We start from the raw sequence: 11,905 nt of genomic DNA on the forward strand, positions 1-11,905 counted from the left end.
CTTTCGAGTCGATGTCTCTGACACCTGGCAAAGAACGTGCTTCGTGCTGTACATCCGTACCTACAGTGGCGTGTTTGTGGAACTGCCCAGTCCCGTTGTGGAGAGGCTCTCGTGGCTTGGAGCCGAGGTGCGTTTCTGCGCGCCGGGCTGTCGGGCAGGAGGTGTGGGCGCACACACTCCCACAAGCACACACACTCCCACACGGAGCGCCGTCCCCGGCCGTCCCCGCTGTCGGGCAGGAGGTGTGGGCGCACACACTCCCACAAGCACACACACTCCCACACGGAGCGCCGGCCCCCGGCCGTCCCCGGCCCTCCCCGCCGCCCGGGCCGGGCGGAGCCGTTCGGAGCGGGCGGGGCCACCGGAAGGCGCGAGCCCACGTGTCCCGGCGGGCGGAGCGGGGCGGGCAGCGGCGGCGGGCCCGGCCGGTGCGCGGGCGGCCGCCGGGCTGCCTCAGCCATGGGCTGGCTGCCGGCGCAGGGCCGGCTGGCGGCGGGGCTGCTGGTCAATCTGGCCGCCTCCATCTGCATCGTCTTCCTGAACAAGTGGCTGTACGTGCGGCTGGGCTTCCCCAACCTCAGCCTCACCCTGGTGCACTTCGCCATCACCTGGCTCGGCCTCTACCTGTGCCAGGCGCTCGGCGCCTTCTCCCCCAAGAGCCTCCAGCCCGCGCAGGTGCTGCCGCTGGCCCTCAGCTTCTGCGGCTTCGTCGTCTTCACCAACCTCTCCCTGCAGAGCAACACCATCGGTACCTACCAGCTGGCCAAGGCCATGACCACGCCGGTCATCGTGGTCATCCAGAGCGTGGCTTACGGCAAGACTTTCCCTCTGCGGATCAAGCTGACCCTGGTGAGGGGGCGGCGGGGCCGAGGGGAGCGGGGAGGGGCGACGCTGAGGGCGACGACCCTGCCTAAAACCGCCGTGTCCCCCTCCACAGGTCCCCATCACGCTGGGTGTTTTCCTCAACTCCTACTACGACGTGAAGTTCAGCGTCCTGGGGATGGCGTTCGCCACCATGGGCGTCCTGGTGACCTCGCTGTACCAAGTGGTGGGTAACGAGCGGCGCGGGAGCGTTGCGGTGGTTGGGCTCCCGGATGCTGCCCCTTGCTGTGATCGCCTTTAAGTGGCACCCAGCCCCACGGGAACCCTTCCGTGCTGCCTTATTTCTTTTTTATAACACCACAAAATCATGATAATCCACTGTTACTCGTAGCAAATTAGGAGACAAACTCCTGATCGTCCTTGCTGCTAAAAATTGGGGTTATCTTTATCGCGTTATCTTTAACGTGAGCGTTATTTTTAAGGGGCGAAGATTCCTTTAGCGGTAAAACTCCTTTTTTTCTAGAGGAAACAGATGTTCTTGCTGAAGCAAGTGCCTTGCGTTTGAGCTTTTTCCCTAGAAAGGATGTTTTCCATTCCTTCAATCCCATGGTTTAATCTTGAGCTATTTGCATTTTATCAGTTTCCTTCTTCAGTTTCGACTGTATTCTAAGGTGTTTTCTTAGAGGATAGATTAATACATAAACGCACAATACAACCTTTCTGGACAATTATGATTTTAAAAATTGATATGTCCAAGGACTGCCTCAGCCTCTTCTGCTGTAGCATTGTACTAATAGCTCACCCGATTTGTTATTGACCATTGACCATTAAGAGCCTCCTAAATTAGAAACTCCTGTCCTGTCAATGTGATAGATTTAAACGTGAATTTCTTTCAGGAGGTGTACTGAAAATCAGAACAAAAAAAAAAAAAAAAGACTCTGACCCATAGTGTGTAAGATGATAAATAATGATCTCTTGACCTGTTTTGAGGCAGGAGGAGGAAAGAGGGGCTGTGTAATAACATGGTGATGATGGTGTACTGGAGAAATAATGGTACTTGGGTAAAATTATCTAGATTAAAACATGTGAGCAAGTTTAAATGCCAGAATTCATGTTACCAGTTAATGTGATTTGAATAAGTATTAAATGTCAGTTTTCAGCACAAAAGAAAAATGTGTCCTTTTGGCCGTAACATCTGTCTTCATAGCCATAGATAAATAGTATTTCTGAGAGTATGCAACCTTAAAAATTGAAGTTTGAGTCAATTATAATCAATATTGAAATGAAATCCATTAAATCTGGAATAAACTGACAAAAGACAAATGTGTACTGGTTTTGTTAGCTTGTATGTAGAGGAAAATGAGAAGAAAGGAGCAGAATCCAGTGCCTGCTTAGGAAAGGATACTCAGCTCCAACACAGGCGGGATCTGGAATTTATGCAATAAAGGGGAGCTGCTATTTTCTTCCCAGCTCCACAACCTATTTGTTCTTCCTCAAGTAAGATAATTTACCCCCAGGCTATGGGAAAAGGAAAGTTGAGGCGCTCTTTTCATTGCCCCTGCATACAATTTTCTCCTGTCTTTTTCACTTGAAAGAGAGAAACACATGGGGCCTCCACTGAGGCAAAGGGGAGGCTCAACAGCCTGTTTAAGTAGTATTGTCCACGTGAGACTTCCTCTGTGTTAGTGGCCAGTTTGCTTTTGCTCAGGTTTCTCAGTTTATGGGTTTTTTTCCTCATGTTTAACAGCTTTCTCTTTTGGTTTTAGTGGGTAGGTGCTAAGCAGCATGAGTTGCAGGTAAACTCTATGCAGTTGCTGTACTATCAGGCACCAATGTCCTCAGCTATGCTGTTGTTCATCATACCCTTCTTCGAGCCAGTCTTTGGAGAAGGGGGAATATTTGGGCCCTGGACGCTTTCTGCTGTGGTAAGGCTTTTGTTGACTTTATTTAAATAATTACCACTGATGTAGTTAAATTTGATAATAAGATCTGTTTCTTTGTGGAACATATTTTTGTACAGCTGTTGTCTGTGGTGAGATGAGAGGGACATGTGCAGGACAAAAAGCTCCTTGCTGAGTCTGCCTCGCTTCCTCTGAAAAGAGCGAGTCTGTCAATTGATTCATTTCCCTATTCTTGTTTCTATTTAGAGGGCATCTCAACAACAGGAAAATCTATCAAAATCCAGAAGCTTCCCCTAGTGTATGAAGTGCCCTATTTCTAGCTTTGTCTGTCCACACAGAGAAGGACACTCTGAACTTCTCTTCTGTGGAAGGATGCCAACATGGGTTTTTCTCTAGAGTTAGTAGTTTATTTTCACCAAGAAGACTATAGTTTCTCTCAGTTTCCTTCTGTCCAAAAAGGAGCCAGTGACATATTCTTACTCCTGCTGATTGTGCCCCTCAGTGATGGGTCATTTCTTGTAGCATTGTATTTTATGAATGGGATAGCAAGTATTCACAGTAATAAAATCAAGTATTTTGCTAAAATGGTTTTTACTGTGACCATAAATAAGACTGTATCTCAAAGTTAAAGAATACAACTTCTATGTGAATGAGTATCCAGGTTTTCCAAATCACTCTTAAATGTTCAGCAAGAGTAAAGGAGAAAAGGCCTGTGGCTCTGTCAGTGTATATTTATGGATGTCATAAATATACATGTCACTGAGCTGCTTATACACATCACCCGTGTCTGTACTGATTTGAAACTGTTTCTATTTTTGTTCTCCATATGTTTTTCTTGCCTGATATTTTGCATTTGAAAGTAAATGAAACTAAATAAATAACCTGGAATGTATCTACAAATTGCCAAAAGCAAGTCAGATTAGTGACTGTATCCATTAATCCACAGATAATGGTACTGCTGTCTGGAATAATAGCCTTTATGGTAAACCTGTCCATTTACTGGATCATTGGAAATACTTCACCTGTCACGTATCCTTTGTAACACTGGTTGTTTCTCCTGTTTCCAGATTAATTATGCTGGAATTCATTTGGGCTGATTTATGTGGGAAAATTGTTTGATAACCTTCCTGGTTTGAGATTTGTATAGGTAATGGCTGTTCATTCGCTGACCTTCATACCTGCAAGAAATATTAACTCACGCTTTGGCTGCCTTCAGGAAGTGTTGGCATGTCCATCAGACTGCAGTGAAAAGGGGTGAAAGGCTTTAGGTGGAGGTAAATACAGCCACAGAGATCAGGCAAACTGTATGAGTTGAGTCAACACAGTGTACCATTGCATGCTTCAGGTGGAACTGATGAAAATTCCAAGTGTTTCTTTGCACAAAAAATAATACTGCTATTGGCTATTATCCTTAACAGATGTCTAGGTATAACATGTTTGGACATTTCAAGTTCTGCATCACCCTCCTGGGCGGGTGCCTCTTATTTAAGGATCCATTGTCTGTTAACCAAGGCCTTGGGATTCTGTGCACACTGTTCGGCATTTTGGCCTACACCCACTTCAAGCTTAGTGAGCAGGAAAGCAATAAGAGTAAATTGGCCCAACGTCCATAGAGCAAGAGTTTCTGAAGACTGTTGTGAAGGAAAACAAGTATTTATGCATTGATTTTAGAATGCACAAAATTGCCTCATCCACTTAGATCTATGGTTTTAGTTTAAGTGCCAGGATTGTTATTCTGTAACTAAACCAAACGAACTGAAGGATGTAAAATTCTGGGGTTTTGCCATCTCAGTCTGTCCTATCGTTTTCATTAAATTAAAACACTAACTTAAAAGAGAAAAAGGCACACTTCAAATTGCTGTGGAAATTGTATTGAAGTAATTACATTTTTTGCATACCAAATGAGATCATGATGGCTACAGTTATAGTACAGAGAGAGAGAAAGAAAAAGAATCCTGTCTCTGTGATCAAGCCAGTATTGCCATTGTGAAGAGATTTGGAGGCACTTTTATGCAGATGTTCTGGTGTGTAGTGGTGCTTCCTCATTTTTGTCCGATGAACAATGAAGAGGGAAACATATTTTGCCCAGTCACTTAAAAAAAAAGGCTGCCAGACTAATTCCTATTTCTTGTATATGCTTATGTATGGCTTCAACACAGGGATAGATTTTTAGATGAAGAAAATAGATAAAATTACAGGTGAAGAGAAAAGCAGAAAACTTGAAGCCACAGGCCAAGCTGTGAGAAAGTAGGAAATTTGATCTAAACAGTTCATCTTAATTTTTTCTTTTAATTTGTCAGGACATTAATGAAGTAATTGACATTTTGAAAAATGCTGTTACTGCTTTATAATTTTCTCTGTGCCAAAACCAAGACTTCACACAAGATCTTGTAAATACCTGTGAGCCTAATAAAATCTCTGGTTTTGTGATAGTAGCCAAATGTTTTGCAGCCCTTGAACACAGACACCCATGGTAAAAAATATTTTCAAGAAGGCTTTGGAAAGGTTACCATCTTTAAGGGGTGTGAAGGTTGCCCAGTTCTCTCTCTTGCCTTCAGCACCACCTCCCTTGCTCCCACGCCTTTCCCCAAGAGTTACCTTGGGTGGGATCTGCAGGTTTGTCATCATTTATCATCTGTTGTCGTGGTTTGGGGGAGAGGCCCAGGGGCTGTCTGGACAATGCTGGGTGTGAGGCAGCATTTCCTCAATAGACAGTCCTGAGAAATGTATCTGAATGACTGAAGAGTGCAAGGTGGGACCTGCTGCTCTAATTAAAAAATGCTTTGAAAATTATTTTATGACAGTATCAGGCACTTATTTTGACAACGTGGATGGAAGAAGTTCAGTGCTGTTCTAGTTAAAAAAAGGAAGGAAAAAATAACTGCTTTCCGTAAATCTGGTGAGAACATATGTTCACTAGATTTGCAGGGTTAGAATTTAATTGCAGTATCTTAATCCTTACATGTTGGGGTTTGTTTTGTCTTCATCTACCTCTATCAGATTTAAAGAGGGTAATTGTGTGGACAAAACCAAGTATTTAAGTCGTGCAGCCACTGACAGAAGTAATATTTGGTTCCTCTAAGTTTTTTGCAATAGAGGCAAGAAGTCTTTATGTTGGAAACAATGCAACATTTCTCAAGCTTGTTTATTTATTCTTTTACAGAGTTACTGATTTAAGAAAAAGTTACTCCTCTGTGTAACCTAAGCTTATACAGTAACACTCTATATCATTTCAGAGTTACAAATACCTGAAAAAATTTACATCTTTACCAACTGTTTCTTGGACATTGTACTGGTCCAAGAATAATTTTTTAATACAGTTTTGTAGATCTGTATAATTACTTTAAAAAGACAGCCTGGACTACTGAAAGATGTGTTCAGATGGTCAAGCTCTGGATGCATATCCTTCAGTATGTACACTGAGAAAGCTATTTGCATTAATTTGTGCTGTGCACAAGTTCTTTTGAGATGTAGATAGACTGCAAAGAAACAGCTAGAAAACAACTGAATTACATGCCTGTATGACAAAAACATTTGAGATGAGATGGATGTAAATATATATATGAAGTGGTAGAATGAACTAAACAACCATGCCTGGGAAATACAAAAGACTCCTTAAGGAGAGGAGCAGATCTGCAAGAGAAAGTTAACAGCATCATTTAAAAAGTACATTATAAATATAATCTGGTGCTGGAAGGTGTGTGTGCGTGAGTCACTTAAGTGATGTGATTTTTTTCATGCATTCAAGAACTCTCTTTTGAGATTTACTTCTTGTATCTAATAAATAAAGTATCTTGAATTTTGTCATATGTTTCAAAATATGAAATCCAGGATGCTTGTGTAATTGTGGGATAAATAGATCTTTGTATGTATTGTTTCTTTGGATACCATGTGTAGGGTGGGAATAAATTTTTAATCATTTGTCTGATTCCTGCTTATTGCAGAAGAGAGGAGTTGTTCTTGTCTTTTTTCATCTTCTATTTGAATTACATAACTTTGGGGGTCTAAATCTATAAGACAAAATGGTACCACATGGATTTCTGTCCATATGAATACAACAGGGAGTTTGAACTTTTTGGACTCATGGCACAAATGAGGGAAAGTAAGTGCTGAGGTAAAACTGGAGTCTTACAAAACTTACTGATACTTACTTGCTTATTTTGGTTTTGACTACGTCACTTGAGTGTGTTTTCCTGCTATGTGTGTTTCCATCAGTTTTGGCTTTTCTGAAAGAGAAATCAGAGACTTGCCATCTTCAGCAATGTGTAGTCATCTCCCTGTGTGAGCTGTTGCAATTGAGGCTGTACCATGCATGCCCTAGTGTTTGCTTTCTGCTTTTCATTTTACTTTATTTTCATACTTTATATGACTAAACTGTGTTAAACAGGGTAGGCTGTGCTCCTTTTCTGCCATGCAGTACTTTGCTGCTATACTAGCATTCTTTACTTTAAAAAGCTACCATTGACATAGTTCACATGGAACTGAAGATACCAAGATGGCATTTAAAAATGAGAGCAGGTGATTCTGGTTAAAATGTGAGTGACTGGTGGTAAGTTACCTAGTCTTGTCCCCAAAAACACTTTGAACAACATCCACAAGATTTCCCCATTTTCCCCAAAGCAGTAGGAAGTATGTCTTCATTTAAGAGATATTCAGCATAAATCTTTGCGTTGCCTTTAACTTTGGTAACTTGGCTCTTGTTAGACAGCTTTTGCATCAGGTTTTGTACAACTGGCTAAGTTCTCTCAGGCTCTGGGGCAGAGTGCCAGAGGAGTTTTCCTCTAGATGGGTGAACAGCTACTCTCTCAGGCTTGAGGTTGAAGGAGCGTGGTTTGCTGCTGTTACATGTATGAAAAGGAGGTTTGTCTTGCAGGAAGTCTACAACGTTCAGGACAGAACTGCAATTCAGCAGGACTGTATCCTCTCTCTGTCTCATTTCATGAAATGAATGCCCAGCAATGGTCTGGGGCTAAAGCAACATTACAACTTTGTTTAGGCTACCCTAAAAAAAGATTTTTTTAAAAACTTTAAAAAAAATATTAGTAGTAGTCAATACTTGATAAATATTAAGGTAAAATCTCATTTTTATAATGTCTTCTTATATAAGAGTTTCAAAAGAGTGGTTTTTAAGATTTTGGAATTCAGCTAATGTCTAACCCATATCTAGTTTGTCAAATCTGCAAAATCTGTCCAAAATGCTGGATTTGAGAGCTGGCTATATATATCAGTACAGCTGGGCTGCTGAGGAGAGGCCTGCCCTTGAGCAATGCTGGACACTGGCACACCGTTCAGGTGTTCAGCAGTGACTAAGAAACATCTGGCCTGAAATTCACCAGTGTAGCTGGGAAAGGAAAAGGCTCGCTGATTGGTGAGAGCTTTTTAACTTCTGCTTTTTATGTTCCTGCTTTTAACAATAGGCTTGCAGATTAAGGTAATTCAGAGAACAGGACTTAGTCCCTCCTATCATCTTTCATACTGAGATTTTTCTTACAAGATGTCAGTTTTGCTTCCAGTTAAATAGTTATGTCTTACCTAGATTATGAAAGAAATAAGAGTTGGATTAAAGACTTGCAGGTGTTTGTTTGTGTTACAGGTTTTTTTACTCTTCAAATTTTATTTTAGACTTTCAAAACCCAAATTCCCTGTTTAACAAGAAAACAAAAAAGAAAATTATTTTAACAAATGAAAGGCTATTGTGTATATATAGTGGAAATATGTTATGTTTTGCAAAAGAATTTCACTCCTTTAATTTTGAAGATGCAGCTCTTCGTTTTTCTACTGTTACAGTCAAGCAGCTGAGAAGAAGCATTGGCTTTTCTGCTTCATACAAATTCACTTTCTTCCTGCAGGTGTTCTCCCTCTGATCGCAGTGTCAGTCTTCTGTTTGGCAGCTCAGTTGTTGCAAAGATGATTGGGATGTCAGATGCAGAGGGTTAAGAATACAAAGGAAAAAACTATCAGCAGGAGCTGATATAATCTTGGGTGATGAGAAATCCTACTGTAAGACATAGAGACATCTTACCAAACAGGCCTGTGCTAAGCAGCAGGGAGAGCTGTGGGTTCGTCTCCAAGCAGATATTGCAGAGAATGCAAGAGCTAAATTGTTTGCATTCTTACTGTGCTGTAGTACTTGACAAATTTAGTATAAAGTAATTTTTCATAATATAAAAATGAAAATATCAATACCATGAAAAAAAAAAAAAAGGTGGATTCAGACAGTATAATATTTTTGCCAAACTTGTTCCACAGCAGTGATGAACCTTCCTTGAGAGAAGGGAGCTATTGTTGTTTCTCCCCTGCTCCAATGGTGCTGGGCTTGGTGAAGGAGGGTTTGTGTTCCTGAAAGCTGCTCTGCTTTTTTTCAGCTGTATCAGCTGGTCCAATGAAAACATATCACCTCTCCCTGTAGGGCTTGTCTCACTGAAGCTGCTGTTTCTGCTTACATCCAGCTGACGTGGATCGTTCCCATCTTCCTTCTGTGTGTAAAACGACCTGAAAGGTGTAATGGACCTAACGATTCTGCTCTATGATTCTGTGACCCTGGGGAGTGGAACATACTCCACTGCCTTGTGTAGCTGCAGTGTCCAGTCAGCAGCAGGGAATCCAGCCCAAGGGGTTATAGTTACAATCTACAGTACAAGGACTAAAGAAGGGAAATGTGATCCCTTTTCATTGTTTTAGTTGCCACGCAGTTTCTAATATTTTCCAGTTTTAATCTTTGCAATTTCCCTTTAGTAGGTGCACAAGTAAGCTCCCTTTACTCTTCCAGTCTGTCATTTCTGTATAGTTATGATACAGTTTATGGAATTTTGCAATTGAGACAGAAATTGTATCATTGCTCACATAAATACATTGACCTCCCCCACTGATGCTGACTTTTTACATAGGGGCCCTTGTCTGCCTTCCAATCCAGAAAATCTTATTTGCCTAAAATACAGGAGTAGTCAGGTTAACCTGAATTAAGAGGTAATTAGTCAGCTCAGGAATTGCACGTGCCTTCCCAGCTGCACTTGGATAGGCAGGAACAGACATGGGCAGATTAAACATAATGTAATTAAAGTAAATTACGTATTTAGAAGAAAGTAGGGGGAACAATCCAAAGGCTGCTTGGAGGATTGGCATTGCAAAGATGTTTTCTGATCTGTGGCTTCACTGGAACATGAATACAAGCCATTCATTTGAAGGCATGTGGTAATATTCAATGTGGTTATATTCAAGGAGTTCCAAGAAGTCCAGCATGGCTGTGTGGGTAACATAATAAAAATAATCCTGCTCTTTTCTGCAGACACACTGCTTATCCTGCATGTGCATCCTGCACATGAAGGCTAAGCAGTGTGTCTGCAGAAAAGAGCAGGATTATTTTTAGAACCATAGATGGCTGTGTCTCATCCAGGAAGTGCAGGGAGGAGATCTCTAGTTGAAGCAGAGCATAAGAATGTAATTTTTAATTACCTTGGCACAGAAAACTGTTGTGTTTTCCTTTCTAAGCAAAGACTGAGAAGCAAACTTGTTTAAAGGAGCTCTGTTCTGAAGCATATGGAATAATCATGGACACTTAAGATCATAGAATAGAGGTGGTTGTGATTAAAGGGAAAAAAGTGTGACAATGGATTAAGAAACAGCTGAGAAGAGTAAACTGCACATACACATCTAGGCAGGTTTTAAATATAAGGTCTAAGTTTAGATGCTTAACTCCACAATTAGGCAGCTCGATAACAGGGCCAGATTTGTTAGTGTGAACTTTTTCCCTTTCAAGAGAATTTGACAGAGAATGGCATCCGCTCAGCACTTCCAGAAAGGAAGCTGCATAACTGTCAAGTTTGACATTTTTTTGTCTCCAACTAAATTTGGTATCCTACTCAACCAAGAAACTGAGTCCTTCTTCTGTTTCCTTACTCTGCCCACAATGTTTTTAATCCTCCTTATTCTCTGGGGAAAATAAACCAATTGTGCACTTTATTTTCTAACTAGAGTGACTGAATGGGTTTTGTTTTGCAATACACCAAAGTTGTGTATTAAAAACTTGGATTAAGATCTTCTTAATCAAGCCTCTGTCTTTGAGCTGAATGGAAAAAGCCTTTCCAGCTCCTATTATGCAGCATGAACTGTTGTGAAATACATGCTTCTCTCCAGAGAGTCCAAAGCGATATTAAGGTCTGGCATCCAAAGTGGTTTACTCGTTAAGTGCATCTCTTGTGGTAGTTAGTCAGAAACTGGTTTCCTATTTGTTAATCCAGCTGAGAGAAGAAACTGACAGTGGTGATCATACGCCCTACAGGAAATTATGATACATTTCTGAAAACACACAGTCTTGCTTTTCTCACTGTTAAGGTGGTCCTTCTGATCAGGATTAACAATGTACCAATGTTTTTCAGCTAGTATCATTCCCCAGAGATGCGGTAGATTTTTTTTCTCAAACAAAGCCTAAGCAAAACTTTTCCATAAAGCATTTTCCAGTTCATTAATAACTTTGTCTCTATTGGGATGGACATGTAAACTTTCATTCTATACCCCTGAACCTACAGTCTGAAAGAGTTCCAGCTGACAGCAGTGTGAATGGACATGTGGGAGGCTGGCACTGAGCTGGGATTGCTGAGCACCTGCACCAAGTTAGTTTTATAGAACAGATGCAAGTTTGCAGAACCAGACCATCCAGTATTTGGATGCCATTCAAACCTCATCTTGGATGCTGAAGACACAAATGTAAATTCAGAAACTTTGAGAAATTAGCAGATATAGTTGAAGACACGCTCCTAGCACACATTATATGAGATGGCAGCATCAGTGGAACATCATGTTCCTGCTTAAAGGTACAAGTCCCATGTCTCCCTCTGGACCCGGCTTGAGCTTTTGCTTCGGCCCCTTGATCTGTCTGAACTGGGAAGATTCTATGGCCCTCTGCTAGGCATAATAGGCAGGACTGGCTGTAGAGCCTACCTGTGCGGGCAGGCAAGTTTTCGTGCTGGGAAAAGGGGGAAGGGTGACACCACACGGCTAGGAACAGGATGGAGGGAAGCGGGGTGGTGCGGGAGGCGCCCCTTTCCATAGTCTGGATGTATGCCCACAAGCCCGGACTCAGAAGACAGGTTTTAAAGGAGGAAGTGTCACACGTAAACGAAATGGTGAGAAAACACTCATTTCATGTACAGCTACCAGCTTCTCAGATGGAAGTCCTCAAAGAG

At 41.8% G+C, this 11,905-nt stretch overlaps 1 protein-coding gene across 1 annotated transcript; it reads left to right on the top strand.

Annotated features, from left to right (window-relative positions):
* The first annotated feature begins 398 nt into the window (after nucleotides 1–398).
* SLC35E3 (solute carrier family 35 member E3) lies at nucleotides 399–6,648 on the top strand. Its single transcript, XM_041465634.1, has 5 exons — nucleotides 399–849; nucleotides 938–1,048; nucleotides 2,589–2,747; nucleotides 3,670–3,752; nucleotides 4,150–6,648. Exons 1-5 carry the CDS (start codon nucleotides 460–462, stop codon nucleotides 4,334–4,336), a joined length of 930 nt encoding a protein of 309 aa, XP_041321568.1. The 5' UTR covers nucleotides 399–459; the 3' UTR covers nucleotides 4,337–6,648.
* Nucleotides 6,649–11,905: the final 5,257 nt, after the last annotated feature.

Source organism: Pyrgilauda ruficollis, unplaced genomic scaffold (genome assembly GCF_017590135.1).
Source record: "Pyrgilauda ruficollis isolate IOZ18807 unplaced genomic scaffold, ASM1759013v1 scaffold19, whole genome shotgun sequence".
NCBI classification, from domain to species: Eukaryota; Metazoa; Chordata; class Aves; order Passeriformes; family Passeridae; genus Pyrgilauda; species Pyrgilauda ruficollis.

What these genes read in the sequence shown, in the direction of transcription:
- SLC35E3 (XM_041465634.1), top strand. Translation starts at nt 460, where the DNA reads ATGGGCTGGCTGCCGGCGCAGGGCCGGCTGGCGGCGGGGCTGCTGGTC. An exon ending in CCTGGACGCTTTCTGCTGTG is followed by an intron (nt 2,748 to 3,669) that starts GTAAGGCTTTTG and finishes ATTAATCCACAG; the next exon opens with ATAATGGTACTGCTGTCTGG. An exon ending in GGAAATACTTCACCTGTCAC is followed by an intron (nt 3,753 to 4,149) that starts GTATCCTTTGTA and finishes ACAGATGTCTAG; the next exon opens with GTATAACATGTTTGGACATT.